General features: G+C 41.4%; 1 protein-coding gene across 49 annotated transcripts in view; it reads right to left on the reverse strand.

The window, feature by feature from the left end:
- Positions 1 to 19,270, reverse strand: part of ANK2 (ankyrin 2) — a 185,088-nt gene that overhangs the window by 14,628 nt on the left and 151,190 nt on the right. For 33 of the 49 annotated variants that reach the window (XM_030272112.4, XM_072928877.1, XM_072928873.1 and 30 more), the window contains 8 exons: positions 18,402 to 18,613; positions 17,377 to 17,581; positions 16,603 to 16,699; positions 14,149 to 14,377; positions 12,734 to 12,859; positions 11,809 to 11,931; positions 10,980 to 11,009; positions 8,993 to 9,014 (listed from right to left, as the gene is read on the reverse strand). In XM_030272112.4, the coding sequence (XP_030127972.4) occupies positions 8,993 to 9,014; positions 10,980 to 11,009; positions 11,809 to 11,931; positions 12,734 to 12,859; positions 14,149 to 14,377; positions 16,603 to 16,699; positions 17,377 to 17,581; positions 18,402 to 18,613 (1,044 nt within the window). Of the gene's footprint in view, positions 1 to 749; positions 6,492 to 8,992; positions 9,015 to 10,979; positions 11,010 to 11,808; positions 11,932 to 12,733; positions 12,860 to 14,148; positions 14,378 to 16,602; positions 16,700 to 17,376; positions 17,582 to 18,401; positions 18,614 to 19,270 lie in introns of all 49 variants that reach the window. The other 16 variants (XM_072928855.1, XM_072928850.1, XM_072928854.1 and 13 more) reach the window with 2 other exon arrangements.

Below are 19,270 nucleotides of genomic sequence, written 5' to 3' on the forward strand. Positions count from 1 at the left end.
TCTCCCATCCCCAGAGTTAATTTGAGGATGGTAGAATTTGAGTTTTGATTTTCCCTGAATGCACATGTGAATCGCGCATCAGGAAATTGCTTAGGGTTCGTGATATGCACGTGTCATTCCGGCTCCTGATTTCCATTAGGGCTACTCAGTACTAACACACAAGTAGGCAAGAGGAAAACCAAGCACCAGAAAATGTGTACTAAAAGAGTTACTGGTGACTCAGAGTTTTCTTCAGACAGAGACTGTCAAAAAAAAGGAACATAAAAGGTTCATTATTTAAAACTGCAGATCTCATATGTAGCAACTCAAAAGTCTATAAATTTGCCTGTCTCGCTTTTAATTGACACCTAATCATTTAATTGTTAGTAGACATTAATAGCTAGTAATAAGGCCAGGGAAAGTCAAAAGCCAAAACGTGCATGACCTAAGCAATCAGTTTAATGACAAAACCATACATATTTCTTGAAGTGTTTTTGCTTATTAAGGTAACACTTCCCATAAGCATTTATGGTTTGCAATCTTGAGATCATTTCACAGACAAGAACACAGACACAAGACAAAAAAACCAAATTCAGCTCACAAGGGAAAAAAAAAAAAACCACAGCTAACCACTAAAAGCTGAAAAGAAAATGCCACACACATTACACCTGTGCACAAACGCACACACACACACCCCAAAGAAAACAAAGAACAAAAGAGTTTAATTCATGACATGCGTCGCACAGGGAATCCCAGTCGTTGGCAAATACCTTCAGTACGGTCATGGACATTTTCGTCAGGGATACGTTCAATCTGAGTCTCTACAGACTCATCCCAAATGGGTCTGATGTCAAAGATGTCTTCAGGAACTGACTGCTGAGTATCACTGGATGGCACATTTTCAATAACTGAAACTTCTAGGGCACTACTACTTTCGTCATCTGAAACTAATTCTTGTTCTCTCTCTGACTGTGTGAGTCTTTCCACTAATTTAGAAGCTTCGTCACTAATTTCTTCAAAAAACTCTATGGAGTTTTTGTAAAGATCAAAAAAATGGTCCTTACTTTCTTTTGTGGGACTAAAAGCACCGCGGGAGCCTGTAGCACTTCTGCTTTTAACTGGCAACCGTGAAGAAAATACCTTCGATCTTGCTGTTGTTGCCTCATCTGAGTCTAGCTCAAACTTCATCTCACTCTCCCTCTCCCTAGCCTCTGCCTCTGCCTCAGCATAACTCCTAGCTTTGATGGAACGTTTGGTCTTTGGGTCCACGGGACTACTGGCGTCAGATTCCGATTTACTGCGGCTGTCTGGTTTCACAGGGACTGCGCTCGTCACGTCGAGCGCTTTGGGCGACTCTGGCTTGTGGACGGATGTGTCTGCATATGAGTGTTGTGGTTCGGCTTTTTGGAAAGCGGTTTTCACAGGAATTTTAGACTTTGGTTTTGCTTGGTCATCTTTTCCTTCACACTGCAAACTATCCAGGAAGTCATCTGGGGAAAGGCTCTCATTTTCTGATTGTTGCAAGGATTGCGATGTGGCAGCAGCTGTTCTTACAGGGATTTTGGATTTGCTTTCACAAGAAGGCACAGTCTCCATTACAGCAGTGGGGATTTCAATCACAGATCTCTGTTCCTCTGGGGAAGAGTCTGGGGACTCCTCACCCTGTTCAGAAGTAACCAACTGAGTGACTTGGGAAAAATCTAATTCATCTTCTACCGCACACTGCTCGGGAGAGATGGGGCAAGGCACCTGACTGCTATCAACCGTGTCGGTCTCCATTCTGGAGAGGGGCTCAGCTTCAGAGGCAGCAATTTCTTTCTTTGGTGATTTTGAAGAAGCTGAAATACCCATTTTAATTGGAATTCTGGATTTAAGATCTGCTTTTGCAGTGCCTGCACTGGCACCTTCACCCATCATTTCTTCAGATCTATCACTAGACTCAGGTGATGGGGGTGAATATTTCAATGCATCTTGTTCTTGTATATCTGACTCCTCTGACTCTGAAGGTGCAAATGGATCCACTGACCCCTTCAGCTTTGAAGATTCTGCCTCTGCTACTTCTTTCACTTCTTCACATAAAGAAACTTCTTCCTGAGGCTCCTGCCCCACCTGGAAGAAGTGAAAGCTTTCATCTGGGTAGTTCCTTTTGGTCATGTCAATGGCTCCACTTCTAGTCATCTCAAACAACTTGCCTTCCTGAAAAAGAAAAGGATTTTGTTCACTGAGTGGCGTCCCTTCTTCGGTGGGTGTCCTGGCCGGTGTCGTGTCAGGGGTTGTGCCTTGGGATCGCCTGTCTACCATCAACCCAAATATCTTTTGCTCCTCTTCTTTCACCCGAGCTTCAAAAGCTTCATCGTCTTCACGTATTTCACTCCACATGTCAGAATCCACATCGGTTCTGGTGATGACAACCTGACTCACCAATTTCTCTGTTTCATCTCCTATATCCTCAAGGGCAGATTCAGATAATTTTGTTGAATCTGAGGTCGGTGACCCTTGTGATATTGTCTGAAATCCATCCTCTGGTTTTGGCTCCATTTCCATGTACACTTCCTCTGAAGAGCAATAGTCACTACCCATGTCTCTGCTAAGTAGAGCTTCACCAGTCTGATCTTTCCCTTCTGCAATAGAATAGGTTTCCCTAGATAACAGACTTCTACCAGATCCTACCTCGCTTTCAGAGTCAATGAAGAAATGTCCAGAAGACACATTTTCATAAGGGCTCACTACATACGGAGCACTACCATCATCAGCATCTGCTGCACAGCTGTTGAGTTCCCCGGTGTCAGTGGTTAGGGACGAATACTCTGGTAAGGGCTCCTCAGTATGAGCAGCCCTGTGAGATGTCTCACAGCCTGTATCTGCTTTTCCCAAATCCCTTGCCGAAGCAAAATGGGCAGTGGTGTCACCTTCAGCTAGTTTGCTGTCACATGGGACAGAGTACTTGGTGATACTGTGTCCATGAGAAAGACCATCTGCCTCTTCTGACACAGCTCCTGTAGAAATGAGATCGCTGCACGGTAACAGGGCCACGGGTTTGACACCTTTCTCGGTAGCATCGCACTGCCCCATTGTTACGGAAGACTCAGCGTCAACCTCTTTTTGAGAGCTGTCACCAACAGAGTGACAGGGAGTACACCCAGATCGTGTGACCGAGGCATCGGGACTGACCATCTCACAGTCACCTGTACCATCACAACACTTTGATTCCGCACTTTCTGCTGACTCACAACCATCGGAAGGACAAGTGCCCATGGAAGGCTTACAGCTGTGCCCAAGGATAAGCAGCTCCTCTTTGTCACCTTTGCCTCGTGCTTTAACCTCACCTATCCTGACAGAGCACGGCTGGGAATCAATAGGTTGGAAACCTGCTTCATCAGGGCTAGAGCTGGAGTCCATGCTAGATGGTAATGGTGAGGGTGGCTGCACTCGGATCACAGGCTCCATTAAGAGGCCTGAGTCGGCTTCTTTTTTGAGCCGAGTCAATTCCGGCTCACTTTCGGAAGAGGAAGAACTCTTTCTAGACTCAGCAGCAGGTGTCATCAGCGTGGGTATGCCTTTTTCTACTACAGCAGTCGGCTCTGATGCTTCAGCCTCCCTTGAGGCTTCTGAATTGGCAACCACAGAAGATTCATCTTGCTTACAACTCCTTTTATAATCTCTCTTCTGTTTTGCTTCTTGTTCCAATTCATCAAACATTTTGATTTTGGTCACCATTTTAAACATCTCTTCTTCAGGAGTGAATCTCTTCTTTGGTTCACTTTCTGAATCGTCCTCTGGTTCTTCGTTGACTTCGGGGATGGTGGCTGACTTTGGTATGTCTGCCATTTTAGGTGTGATTTCATAGCTAATTTCTTCTGAACTAGGAGTTTCGGGGGAAACGGGGCTTTTCCCTGAACTCTCCACGAGGGATGTTTGCTCTAGACTGTCATCATCAGCACTTCCCTCAGGGTCACGGAGAATCCTGGAACGCACTGATGCCAGCTCTGGGCAGGCTTCTGCTTTGCTATGAACAGACGGAAGAGGACCCTGCCCCAAAATACAAGCCTTCACTGTTGGTTCTACGGGGCTGCTTTCAAGGGAATCGCGGCAGGGGGACTCTTTCATAGGACTGGGCTCCAAAGAGTCGGGCGTTTTGTGTGATGAGTTATCTTCTAGCACTGGACTTGCTTCGAGGGAGTCTTTATGACTTATAGTCAAAGAGTCATCTGCAACTGGGCTAAAGCCTTCACTATCATGGCTAGCAAGTGAAAGTTCCAATTTCTGGGGACTTCTAACTGTAAAACGGCGTTCACAGGCTACATCTTTTTCTTTCTCTAAAGCAGTGTCATGTGTTTCAGAAGACTTAGTGAAATGTGCAGTGGTTCTGGATTCTTTATCCCTGCTAGTATCTTTCACAATGGAAGCTGAGCTACTTTCTTTAAGTTTATCAGCCTCTTCTTCAGAGGCTGGAGGTACGTGCTCTTCTGATAAATGGTCAGAATGAGACTCACTAGTCTCAGTAACAGCATCTAGCTGCCTCTCAGTAATACCTTTTTCATCTGCCTTTGAGGAGAGTTCCTTCGTAGAACGTGTTTCTGCTGTTGTGTGTACTTGAGGCGCTCCTTTAGCGTCTTCAATTTGCCCATCAGTTTTCTTTGGTGAGAATGAAAGGCTTTCTGGGCTTGTTTCGGGAGTCTCTGCCAGACCCTCATGCTTGTAACTTTCCTCCGAGCTGATCTGAGGGGTTCCGTCAAGCAGGCTGCCTGGAGAGTCAGCCACACCTTCGTGTTTAAGACTCTCTGAGCTTCCATCAAGAGCAGCACTTTGCAGAGAAAGAGCAGGAAGGAATCCGTCTTTCCCATACTCTGTGGGAAAAGCAGCACCAAAAGGACTGGTCAGTACTTGCTCCAAGTTAACCTCTCCCGCCTCTGTCACTGAGAGGTGTCGGAACTGTTTGTACTTGTCATTATCCTCCAGTTCTTCTTTAATGACATCAGAAAAGTCTGTTGAGGTTTTCCTGTCAGGGCTGATCTGGAAGTCAAGATCTCCCTGATCATCAGAAGTCCTGCCCTTCCCAGCTGCCATTTCTTTGGCACTTTCAGCAGTCATTACCGGAGGGAGAGGTTGGGTTGGCTTTTTGCTGCTCTGCTCTTTTCCTTGGTCTTTGCCACTACCTTTTTTGGCAGTTTCGATGGTGGGAATCTGAGTTTTTCCTTTCTTTGATTGTGGCTCTTTTTCTGCTTTTGAGACCATGCTTGGTTTTTCCTTCTGTTTGTCCGTCTTGAGGTTTGACGTTCGCTTTGCTTCACTCTGCAAAGGAATTGTTTTCTTGCGGGGAGTTTCCTTCTCAGGGGCCTGTTGCTTCTGCTTGACAGATTTGTGTTCAAAGAGTCCAGAAATATTCTTGGACGGGTCTTGCCCTGACTGGAAGGCTTTCATTAGTTCCCGAACGGACATGGTCTCTTCGAGTCTCTCTGTCTTAGACGAAGGTGAGACGGGGGGCTGGGCTTTATGTGCTACTGGCTTTTTGACTTGCACTGGTTTTTTAGGTGCCTTCTCAGCAGGACCTTCTTTTGCCTGGACTCTGACAGGCAGTTTTGATCGTACTTTTTGCTCATCTTCTACTCGTTTCTGAAGAGCTTTCACTTTATCTTTTATTGAGCCAATGGGAGTTTCCTCGATAACAGGAGACACAGCTTTAGGCTCTGGAGCACCTGTCACCTTTAGGCCAGGCTCCCCAGCTGGTGCCTCGTCTGTAGTGAGCTTAGGCAGTCTCAGTTTCTCTCCGCTGCTGTGCACCTTGCCTTCCTTTGGCTTTGGCTTTTCTCGTAGTTTTGCCCTAAGGGGCTTTTTAACTTCTGAGGCTGCCTTCTGTTGCTCCTGTGAACTTGGTTTCCCAGTTTTTGTAGATTCTTTTCCTTTTTTTTCAGAATCCCTGCTTACTACTACAGGTTTGAATTTCTCTTCTACTACCTCCTCTTGTAAGGCCTGTGGCTTTCCCTCATGAAGAGAAACGTGTGTTTTTAAATCCTCTGCGAGGTAATCCACCACTCCTGTCATGTCTGGCTCCCCTTTTTTTGTTGTCCCTTTGTCCACCCTGACTTCTACGTGGCTCGGCTCTTTGACTTCTGACGGAGCGTTTCTCCTGGCCTCTTCAATTTCTTCATCGCTGACAATGATCCATTCTTCTTCTAAGGGTTCTTGTCTGGAAAGGGACTTCTGCAAACCATGTTCTTCTCTAGTGTAGGATTCGCCTCTCAGAATTTCATTTACTTTTTCTAAGTCCTCTTTCACTCTTTCAACTATTTCAAAAGGTTCTCCTGGCTCTTCTTCAGCAGACTTTTCAAGATCTTTCACCTTAATGGAGCCTGATTTATCAGAAGGGTCACTTGTCAGGATGGCAGTCATTTTGATCAGATCTTGTTTCATCTCAGAAACTTCAGACAACAAGTCTGGACTGGCTAGTACAGGGACTTCATTAACCAGATGGCTTTTCAGGACAGATGTTTCTGTAGATTCTGTCTCGTCATCTTTGATGCGAATGAAAAACATTGAAAGTAAAATGGAAATCAAAAATAGAGATTGGAAAATGTAATCAGGACTGAAAATGACAGTCTTTGGCTGTAGTGGTAGGAAGGTCAACAAAATGGGCCAGGAATGGTGGATCCACAAGATCTGAGGGTACAAGAGCAAAGCAAAGCTAACGGGGGACGGGAAAAAAAAAAAAACAACTGAAAAGGAAAATGGCAGGAAATAACTTGCTTCACTTTATCTCTAGAGCACAATCACACATACAGTATCAAAGCTGGAACAAACCAAACCAGGACACCACTAAAAAAAAAACCAAAATAACAACAACAAAATTTCAAATCAAAACCAGAAGAAACACAGTGAAGTTACACAAAGAGAGGCATCTCAAGATTGTTCAGATGTTACAGATCAATGTTCAAATAAAAAGAAAAACAAGAAAAAAAGGGGGAAAGCATTAGAACTGATTGAAAGTCGATTTCCTCTAAGAGAAAGCCAGTGTTAGCAAACTGTCAGAGTAACATCGGGTTAACAGTTTTGTTTTTCTTAATGACCAAAATAAAAAGCAAAAAGTAATTCTGCATTAATCTAAAATATGATCAAATATGTAGAGATCTGAATCAGCTGCAAACCGGCATTTCATCTAAGGGGATTTCACACCTACACAATGAAACAAACAGGCTTTTGTTTTAAGAGGCATGGTCCTTTTCCTTGGAACATCCTCATTGACAACTAATGAACTGACTGAGGAAAGAGAAGACAGAGAAGAAAAGGAGAGATAATAAGAAAAAACTGTGAATCAACTTAGAAGTGATTTCAGAGTTTTAAAAAATGTAATGTATGGCAACCCAAAGTCACAGACAGTCACACTAGACACATACGTACAATTCATGTAAGGCAAGTTATTTCCATGCAAAGCAAAGGTGTTGCAAATGCTGCTGGGTATGTAGCTTTGGTTAAAAACAAGAGCTCTAAAAATTATTAATTTAAATTAAAGGTACATGAAGATACTGTAAACATACTGTGGTGAAATATTTGTCTAATCTGGCAATCAATATACAGGAAGGTGGCTGCAGATAATTCCCATTATGCCATAACTGCCTGCTGGTAATATTTCATTTCAGCAAGGACTAGCAGAAAATGGATATTGAACAGAACAAAACACTGGAGAACTGAAGCAAGTCACAAACAGAACACAATGCTTAGGAATCACAGATGGACATTTTCCCTTTAAAGGTAGCATGTCACATGGGACTGCACATTTCAGCACCCCAGGGAAAGTCAAAGAACTAATGCAAATAAAGACACTTTAAGGAACACATAATTAGCTGTCTTTATTTGTAAAAATGATCCATTTTGCTATGCTGTTCTCCTGAATGTAACGAATGCTAAATATTTGTGCTGTAGATTAATTAGAGCCAGATTGCTGCAGGGTATTGTGGTGCTGAAAATGTGGTCTTTTGGTGCTGCTGCTTTACAATGAACTGTCTGGTGCATGCTGAAATGCCAGCCAGTAATTTTGTAAATTTGTAATATGTACTTTCATAAATATCAAATGTACGACTCCTTCACTAGCCAATAATTGAGTTAACCAGCCTGAAGCAAAGCAGCTCCAGTGGGAAATAAATCGGAAGTGCTATGCAGAGAGTGTGTGGCTGGAGCAGGAACACTCACTGGGGTTCTCTGGGGCCCTGGCAGAGGAGGCAGTGAGGAAGCAGCAGGAGGACAATGCATTTTAACAGCAGACGAGGCAAGATGTTGCACTCCAAACTTGAAACAAGGCAGATGTCATGCTTTTCCTGAACAGATCCAAGAAATGGATGCATTTGGAAGCAGCTCTCATTAGAGACACTTCAGTGTGCGCAGAGATTCACTTGATTTGCCTCTCCCATAAGGGAAACGTTTGCAATCCCCCCACTCGTGGTCTGCCATGGTCATAGCCTGATTGTGCATGTACACAGGGTGTTTGTGCTGTGCTAAGCTGTCAGCTCAGATTTCCAGCCATATTTCACCACAGTAAAGGGTGGGGAAAGGGAGGGAGGGTTAAACAGGCTGATTCCCTTGGACAGTATCACTTTTTGGCATGGTTGTATTCCATGTGATTAACGAAATAGACTGGAGTCTTCATTAGGTTTTCATTAAAAGTGATACTGTCATCTGTCTCAAATATGAGCAAGAATGTGCGTCAACAAATGGAGAAAACAAAAGAAATGGAGGGATGAGCATTCATACAAGCAAAATAGCAATAGCGGGTTCACTAGGGATGTCAAAGGAAAGTAAAGGCTTAGATGAACGGTTTTTAACTGTATTACTTGTTAATTTACATGTTAATTGTATTGAATTGGATAGCTGCTGAGATATTAAATTTGTTTTTATTATGTTTTTAAAGTATTGATGTTATTAGCAATAGCAGTTAAAATTTAGCTCTCTTTCATGCTTATCTTTACTCTTAACATCTCTCATACAAATTGCATTGTAACATTCTCAAGAAAAAAAAACTTACTTTTTTCTGAAGTCATATCAACCTGGAAGAGAAAAAAGCAGGAGATTTAAAACTTCAAATGTAATTGCTATATAGGCACTACAGGTGAAATGCTAGTTGTATGGAGATGCATGGACTTAAATGGAACCAAGAATGCATTTAAAAGAATAGTAAAACATGGCTTAATTTATTTAGGGTCTAAGACCAGGAAAATGGTTACTTCACTATAGTTATGGTCAACAGTAAATGCAAAATGTTGCAGTGCATTTTGTTTAAATGCTCTTAGCAAGTGTAGAGGACTTAAACTTTTGCATTACCAGCTGTTTGGTTGCATTTCTCATAATTTATTTCTTCCTGTCTAAAGCAAAATAGTCCAGTATGGTTACTTGAAGGTATATGGTCCGTCTGGAAGGCAACCAGGATGTTTCATGCATTGTGTTTTCCTTGGACACATTCATTCTGAGAGCATGAACCACATTTTTGCCTCTGTGCTCAGTGATGATGAAATGCAGGTGCACCAATGACAGCAGAACTGCCCAAGGCATGACATGGGGCTGGATTCCACTAATAGCTATTGATACATTTAAATGGAAGCTGTGATGGCACTCACAGGCTCCCTTTTTGATTTTTCAGAGTTATTTGGGTACAGATCAAAAAAACCATACAATTTTACTGTTATTCAAAACAAAACACAGTCCTTGTCAAAAAAGAATTGAACAAATCACAATATCAGACCATGAACATTCAAGAAGTAAATTTTTGAGGTAACTTTGTAATTTCAGTTTATTTCAGTTCTGCTAGCATTTGTCCACACCAGCACATGTTGTTTAAATTTGGATATGGAAAAATATGCAAAGTTAGAAGTAGCATTAAAGCTTTAATTTCCTATACAAATTTGTGGTAGGGGTAGACAACTGTGAAGAATGCAAATCAGCTGTGCTTTACTGCTGGTACAAGATACTGTGTATGGTAAAGCCCCCAGGGTTTTAGTGAGTGCTGAAAAGGTTTACATAGTTCAAACTATTCTCTATAAAGATAAATGCAATATGCTGTCTCAGTCAAGATGTTAGGAAATCCTTGCCTTTCCATGAGCTGACAGTGAACAGAAGGAAATCCCTGGCCATACGTACATGTTCGTACATGCCTGGCAATCCTTTACGCTCACAGAATTACATCTCACAGTCAGCAGTGTGTGCAACAGATCCATAGTAGCCTGAATTCCTCTGATTCACACATTGCCTTACATTGCCTACCCTACATCCCTAGCATGTTCTAACTTCCCTTACTTTCAGTTCTTCCAGATCACTCCAGATTTATGTCAGCATACTAATTAATATTATTAACATAAAAATTAATGAAGTCAGCAAAAATAGTTTAAAAAGCTTATAGCCATCAATAAGCTTTTATTTTTGTGCTTTAGTTTCCTATACAAAAATAGAAGCCAGATTTACCATAGGAGTGGTAAATATTTTTGTAATGATAATAGAAAACTGGAAGCCATGCCACAGACCTGCTGAATCTGTTGTGCAGTGCATGGGAAGGATGACCATCATCTTTGGGGAGCTGGCTATTCTCACAGTGTTTCCAACAGCTGAACATCATCAAAATGTGAGAATGCTTTTCTAATGTTACTCACTCGTGTAGGGGTCAGAGCTTAAGTAACATCTGTAAGTGCCAGACCAGGGCTGGGAGCTCAAAGGGGGAGCTGATACAATTTAGTTAATGCTAAAGATGAAAATTCTAAACCTTTTACTTGTTACTTCTGGGTTAACACTGATTCTGTACTGGATGTCAGTCATCCTGCTCAGTAAACTGGATGTTATAAATGGGGGAAACTGGCCATTTTAACATAGGAAAAGTTCAACTCTGTCTCTTCCCAAAGTGAGTCTGTGCAAAGCCCTCTTCACTGTGTCTGTAGCACTGAGCTAAGGATCAGTTCCGAGTCGTGTCTGTTTGTAGTGTTTGAGCAACTTGTGTAAGTAAGAACATGCTGATTTAGTGACATTACCTCTTCTGGTTCTGGATCTGAATCTGATTCCTTTTGGTCCCAAAGTGCCATGCAAAAAGAGAAGGGGGAAACAGAGCAGGCAAAAGGAATTTTTTTTTTTTTTTAGAAAGGAGTAGAAAAAAGTAACTTCTCACAACACTTAACAGAAAAGAAGAAAACACAGCACATTTCTGCAGTTGATTTCTTACGACAAAAAGCAGCAAAACTGAATTGCCAATTTAAACACAACAGGCTACAGAATCAAGCAAAATACAAATTGAAAAGTTAGACGTCTAGTGATCCTTATTTGTACCAAAACTTTAAATACATACATGCTTTTTCACCCATAAATTAGCATATAAAACCACTTAAAATCTTCAAGAACTATTACCATTTAAAGTCACAAAAGTGTTGAGATGCTTTGTTTAAAAGTTATACTAAAATGCTATAATAAATATTCACTATATTCTAAAAATGCTGAGAAGAAAATGATCATCATTTTGGGCAAATACATCTCTAAAAGGCATGCACCTAATCCAACCAGGAAAGAAAAAAAAACTTTTGTGTTTTCAGAGAATAAACATAAACTGACACTTTCTCAGGAAACAAGTGTTTACTATCTGAGGGCACTGCCACTCATCTCTTCGGAGTTGTCAGGAAATACCTGATGATGTTTTCAAACACTCGCATTAGGAGTACCAAACTCAAGACATCACAAGTCCTCCTTGTGTGGAATTTTTTCCTCTTTCAAACCCCTGCCCACAAAGCTTTAACCCTGTTTTGCCCTCCTCCTCATTTCTTGTTTTTTTGATAATGCTGATGCCTACAGCTGGGTATAATTTTACAGTACCTTTGTGTAAATGGGTAAAGTGATGTTTAAATTACATATGGCTTGATGAACGAGGCCTCTGGTAGATTTTGGCTCCTTCATGAATGATAATCGGCCGCAGGGCTCTTGAGTGCTATCTCGGACCTGGCACAGTAAAAATACACACATTTAACCTGCTGCTCTGCTGTGTGAGCTACTTGTGCCTCTCAAGAGCTATTCAGCAGGAGGGACCAGATGGGGAGAAAAGGCCACGCAGGCAAAAACAATGTGTTTTCACTTTTTCCCCCGTTGTTTGGAAATGTACCTATGGATGTATTTGTGTATTCAATATATGGTGAATGTTGTTGGTGGAAATTTCAGGAGAGGGGAAAATCTGCAAAGCCAAAGGAAGGCAGTGGCACAGATAAATTTGTAAATTAAAACTAGCTTACAAAATATTGCTTGTAAGGAGGGAGAAAGTTGAACATTTGTCTAGCAGCACACAGCAAATATAACACAATGACAGAGTGCATTGATTTTCTCCACTTACTGGAAGTTTCCATTCATAAATAATTTCTTTAAGAGTGTTATTTATATAATGGTAATAATTTCCTCCTTTGTGGTGGGAATTTCTGGGTGGAAGGACAAGTTTGTAGAAGAGGTTTCCAGTGCTCTATAATCTCCCTCTCAGAAGAGGTGGTGATGGTGGCTCAGTGACAGTAGCCCTTCTGACCACAATGGGTTAACACATTATTTAATTTGAGAGAAATGAAAGGTTTTTAGTTTGGCTTTTACTTTACAGATCTTCCTACTCATAAAAAAAAGTTTTTAAAATTGAATAGTACAGGGATAAAATTAGGTTCCAGTTGGGAATTGATATAAATTAAGTAGTTTGGTTTCCCTTTGTTCACAAAAGATATGGTGAAGTGATAACTTGAAATGTCCAAAAAGGAGCCAGCAACATTACCTTAACAAACAGAGGAAGTCTATTTTCTTTGAAGGCAAAGAAACTGAATATATGGTGCTGCCCACTCTTTGTGAGTGGCACCAGATTGCCAAAGCAGTCAACATAGATGGGTTTTCCTTCCAACACCTGTTGGAAAGGAAAAAAAGCAAACCGTTAATTAATCCTTGTGAGGTGATTAGGATTGCTTCTTAAAGAATACTCTACAACAGTTCAAATAAGTTTCTGGGATTGTTAGGACTTGTCAGCATTTGCAAGATTTGTTATGTACAGTGACCTAAAATGTGTGGAAACACTTCAGATTATTAAATTCCAAAGAGACTAGATTGCTAATTTAGTAACAATAGTGCAGTAATTTAAATGACAAAAATCTGGGTAAAACTTTTAAACCTAGATTTTCATTTGGATTTTTGACTGACTCCAGTTTTAGCATACTTTGCTAACCTGGCCTCATCACTACAGTCAAAGAAATATTCTCTTCAGCCATCAGAACTTGGAGTGTGTGCCTACTGAGTCTATTTATTTCAGGTGGACCTGTAGAGGCCTAAGAGCATTTGAAAGGCAGGCCTCAGGTAAATATCCCTCTGAAATCTCTCTGTAATGGCCCAGCTTGTATCTTCAGATTGCTGCTGTTATAGCCCCCCCACATGTTTGAATATAAGATCAACAGTTTGGGAAATGTTCCTTTCAAAGTGCAAATCCATTCGTGGCTCATCCTTACTTTCCAGAAATTCAGCCTTGCCATTCAGTTTGATAAGTCCATATTTTATCTTGCTGCTCTGCACAAGAGATTCCTGTCAGAGCTTCAGGAACATTGAGGACAATTCTTTTAAAGGTGGGATTCTCATGCAGAAGAGACTGAACTAAGCAGAATGTGCCATGTAAGTTAAAGCACCTTCCATTTGTCATCCCTACTGAGGAAGCTGACAGAGCCAGAAAAACTGCATTTAGCAGGCAGTTTGCTGAATTCCACATAGGAAAGCTTTTGCCTTCTCAGCAACATATTTAATGCAATTTTATTTTTGTGAAGTAGAATATTAATCAAACCTGCTACTTTGACTTGTTGGTATGTGAATGTGCTGACAAACTGTGACTCCTGTCAGCTGCCTTTCTGTAGATGCACAGTGATGTGCATTTATGGGGCTGCTGGAAGTCAGGATTTAGGCATCATTTTTGGCTCCGACCCTCTGTCTTTTGCCCTGTGGGCTGAGTTTGTCCTTTGCCCTCTGGGAATAGGGTTTCCTCACTACTTTTTCCTTACACCTGACCGAAGTCCAAGTTTCCATCTTATCATGGCTGTTGATTGTGACAGTACTTGTTGAGAGATTATTTTTCAGTGCTTGTAGGTAGAAGGCAGAAAATACTAGTTTAAAAACAGATGCTAGAAAATGGAGAAAACCTAAAGTCTTGTACAATACCTCTACGTCCCTGCTTCTGGCAACTTCAGCAAAGTTTTCTTGTTGTTCTAGAGTTTTATCCACCTTGTCATCCGTCATGCAGAAACATCTTAACCGTGCTTCAATGGGATCATGAGATTTGGCAAACACCACAAATTTGGCCATGTAGGGAACACAGATAATTTCTCTGTACACTTGGGAAGCAAAAGTAACAGATTCTTGTGTCTGACGACAGTCTATCAACCAAAATCTGTAAAAGAAAATGAAGAGTTGTGCCATCAGCAGAGAAGGATTTAAAAAAGGAAGTTCTGTGTTTCTCCATCCTGGCAGCATTAGCTGGTATCAGAACAATGGGAGATAACAAGTCAGAGGAGTAGAAATGGAATAGTCACTTTTGGTTTTTGTCTCTCACCCAACTTAAAGGAAATAGCAGTCAATTCCTTACAACAGCAACACCTGAGGTCTTTAGGTGAACGTAAATGACTTTGTCCACTGTGCAAAGCTGAATGCAAAGTCAGAAATTATTCCTATGTGAATTTAGTCACCAAGCATTTTCCAAGGAATAACACATCCTGCCTTCTTTCCCAGTTACCACTTGAGTTTCTCTGGAGGTGATGCCATTTCTTTTCAATAAAATCCCCTGTGTGGGTGGAAAGCTCAAGTTTCCCAGCTGGCGGATGAAGGCAGAAGTCAGGAGAGGTCAGAGGCAGCTCAAAAGCTGCTCTGATCTATAGGGGTGTTATTCCTCATGGTGGATTACATGGCATTATAACCCCAAAGCACACTTTTGGAGTGCGACTGCTCTGCACTTACTCATTTGCAGCTGAATAACAGCAAATTCCATGCTGCTCTCATCTTTAGAATGCTTAGCAGACGTTCTAAATGCTCGAAACCCCAGGCTGCTGACATTTGCAAGAGTGAAAACATGTGTGCTACAGAAAGGGTCTGCACACTGATCCTTTCCTTTTCCTGCGTGGGAGAATTGTGCTGTGCTGGACTACAACTGGAGAGGCCACATCCTCTGAGAAACCAACAGATGCCTCAGTGATTTGCTGTCAAATACCAGGGGCTAAAAAGCCCCAACAGATATTAAGTATTTTAAAAGCTGCAGCTCAGGAAATGGAAAACAAACACTGTGCCTCCAAGTCTGCAGTGCAACTCACATGGCAAGTATATCTCTTTCCCAAGCTCATTTTGGACAGAATTCATTTTATGAATGGTAAAATTGTTGTCCATCATTAATGCTTAACTAGACATAAAAAAAATTACGGTGAATAGCAAAGAGCCAGAACTTAGAAGAAAAATCCCCTTTTTAAACTGTACCAGCATTTCCAATTATGTTTGGGGCAAAGTAGATCGTTGAAGATTCATTTCGATTAAAAGGAAGAGGCAGAACCCATTAAAATCTCTACATGGGACCCTGCGTGTATCACAGAACATTTACACTAGTAATCAATTTTCATGGCGTCATCAGGACTAAGAAAGATCTACTACAAATATGAATTGTAGGACCATAAAGTGTCACCCTCATTCTGGCTATCATGTGTAGTCCCCTGGTGCTGGGGACTTGACAGTTTTAGGGATTTGGACCTCTCAAACTCTGTCTTGTGTGCACATGTGGTTCTTGAATTAGCCTTTAATTCCTGCCTTTGCACAGACCCCTGCAGCAGCAGCACTGAGCTGAATGCACTGTAAGATTCCCCTCTCGTGGTCACTGCTGCTACAGTGGAATGCTCAATTACACCAAAGAGAAACGTGCATCAGCAAAGCAGCAGCAGGAAAACAGCCCTTTCTGAACTGAGAAAGTCAAAAAATAATAATGTATTTCACCTAATGTTAAACTGGAGGTTGGACTGCAAGACCTGATCTCTTTTTAACACAGAATAAGGTATTTCAATAAATAACAAACCTAATAAACAGCAATAACTGCCCCAGACAGTTAATATTTGCACTGAATTTCATGGGCAAGTTATCCATAATTTTTTTAACTGTTTGCTGAAATACACAGCCTAGATGAAATACTTTACAGGTCACGGATTGCATCTCCTGTTACAGAGGAGGAGATTTGGGGGCATTTCTGTGATATGCCTCATGGACACAAACTAAAATACATACATACATTCATATATATTACTCTTTTTTAAAAATGAAAATCTGTTTTCAGTAGGAGAGCAGTTAAATCTCATCACAAGAACAAATGTATAGAAGAGATGCTTCTAGACCCCAGCTTGGCACACCTAGAAGCCCTTTCTGCCTGACATCTCAGTTTTGGGTATTCCAGATATGATACCTCTTACAAGACATATAGTGAGGTACCTAAATAAGGGATTTCTGTTTCCATGGAAATTTAAATAATAATTAACATCTCTCTTCATTCTACTCTCCAAACTAAAGTAATTTAACAGAAATATTAGTGAAACAAAGGCACATATTTGAGAGCATTCCTGTACAAGTCCTGTTTGGTTTTGTAGGTACCTGGCAGACACATTTGTCGTGAAGGAAACACATTCATTAACAAATGTCAGTGGTGTTGTCCCAGTGATATCTTCCCATTGGGCAGGGGTGGTTCCTCCTGAAATGGTAGAGGTTTAAAAATAAAATCAAAACCAAGCAAGTCTGCAACTTTTTTGCTTCTAAGAAATTCTTTGCAGTTTTTAATTGCTGTGAAACAAGTAATAATCTGAGATATATCTTCTCCTTGGGTCCACATTATTCTACTAATGCTAGTAGGACTGGATGGGCTTACCCTGAAAATACCAAGTACCCAAATGATTTTTAAGTGATGAGCCCTCTAGCACAGGATTAAATAATTAATTAAATTAAACACTTGCAGCTCATTTCTCTCTCTTAAGGGAGGCTGAAGGAGATGCCACTCACTTTGGAGCCATGGCAAGTCAAGTGTTTAACGCCAGTATTTTTCTCCTAAGTATACTGCAACAGTAAATCTGTACGACATTTACTCTGCCAGGCAGAAGTATGTTGGTTCTCAAGAAACAAACTGTAAGGAAAATGCAAATAAACCACCAAACCCCAAATCTGTGATTAAATTACACATCTCTTGTTAGTGCAAACAACAACTGTTATTTCTGGTATAAAGGAATTGTTTGGAAAGCAGCTTATTCTCACAGCTTCTTGCCCCAGTCAGGTTTCCATCCAGCTTCCCCTGAGTGTAATCAGTTCAGCCTTTCCATCCCCTGGGGACTGACAGTTTCAGGAAGCACACGGAGAGCTCCAGGATTGGCATCTTACCTGTTATGCTGCATAGTAACCTTAGAGTGGGCGTGTCACCTCCATAGCCGTTCATGAGCCCATCGCTGGAGGCCTTGGGCACGGGAATCGTCATCGTGATGGGCTTATGGAATTTCCTTCTCCTGGGCTCCAGCGTGACTATGGGACTGAAGGTAGCCTTGTTGCCCAAAATCTTCTTTGTAAGTTCAGTGTGCATAGGTTGAGCCTTTCCAAAACAACAGGAAATAACAGAGCAGTTACTTGAAAACATTTTAATGATCTGTAAAGAACTGGGTCAGTATATTGTCCACAGACCCCTTAACTTTTCAAATAGCACCATTTTCCATTAAAATCCCATGACTGCTGGTGAGAAAGGGAGACCTCATTCTTTTAACTTTCCCATGCCTACCTCTTCTTCCTATTCCCTTGCTTGTTGCTTATTAGATTTTGACAGCATTAACCTAAATTCACTTAACCAGTAGCAAATGATAACCTGGTTAATTTTTTCTCCTTAGAACAAACTCTGGCTGTTTTATAGTGCTATTCAGCAAATCTCAGGAGATTTAAACAAGCAATTCCCTGGACAAGGTAAATCATGGATGCATTCAGCAGCAGGACAGGATGGGGACAGAGGAAAGACTTCCCTCTCTGTGGGAAGTAAATTGTTACACTGGTTCATTCCCACTGAAAATCTATACATTTAATAACAGTACCATGTTTAATTACTGCAGGACTTTGTAATTCTCTGATGCCTTTCATAAGTAGTATTTAGGAAATTCTATGACCTACACTAATATCAGCATCATCACCAAAATTTCTTCCCGAAGTTCTACAGACAGTTAATAGACAAGACTCTGAACTAACTGAAAAACCCAAAGCCTTACCACTTGCTTTGACTTTTGCATGGAATTTTTTCTTTCATTATTTTTACTAGAAGTGCTGCAGACAACATACAACACAACAAGCTGAATATGCTGGTTCTCCATTCAAAAAAGGTGAATTGTCACCAAAAGTAAAACCAAAACTCTGTGAATGCTTCACTGTACCTGGAGGCCAACACGAATTCGCTTGGTGAGTGCCCCTTCTGGGAAGACTGCCTGCACCTGTGGGACCACAGTGCTGCTCAGCACCCCTCCCTCGGGCCCGATGAGGTTACTGTCCTGTTTGATCCGGGACACCACTGCGAAGTACTGTGGGAAATCCCGGGTGATGATGCGGCAGATCCGCTTCTTCTCAAGCTCCTCTGGAGTGTCAAGTACTGAGGGCAGAAGAGGGGATGGTCAGAAGACCAGAGTTTCATAGAAGCAGTACAGCCACCTTCAAAATGCTCTCAAGCTTTTCACAGTTTTGCTCAACTTACACAAAGCCCTTTTGTCTAGAAATAATGGGAAAAGGAAACACACCCATGTTAAGCTAAACCAGAGCAATCAAGAAAGAACAGATATATTAAACTGTGGACTGAAGGCAGCAAACGGAACACTCTGACAACACCTCCAAAATCAGCAACCAAACAAGAAAAGGGATTGGTTCCAGCCCTTTCTCTCTCACCTATTTACAATGTCCTGAATGAGCATCAAGAAAACAAAACTTCAAAGCACTATCAAAATATGGATTCCGTTTTAATGCTGTGAGTTGTCTTGTTTACTTTGGGATTTGTGAGGTTTTTTGGGAAAAAAAAACAAAAACAAAAACTCAAAACAAATTAATAACAACTTCTGCAGCTCCTAGACAGCCCAAGGCCATTCTGTTCTCTCTGAAAGCAAGAGTACTGCTGACTGACATTTCCTCCCACACATGGAGCTGCTCCGAAAGGATCAGTATGATAATTGCCTTGTTTTGGAAAGCTGTTTGCTATGGAAGCTTTTTGTTTAACATCATGAGAAGGAACAGGAGAAAACACAAGTCTAGAGTCAGC

The sequence above is a fragment of the Taeniopygia guttata genome, chromosome 4, assembly GCF_048771995.1.
Source record: "Taeniopygia guttata chromosome 4, bTaeGut7.mat, whole genome shotgun sequence".
NCBI lineage: Eukaryota > Metazoa > Chordata > Aves > Passeriformes > Estrildidae > Taeniopygia > Taeniopygia guttata.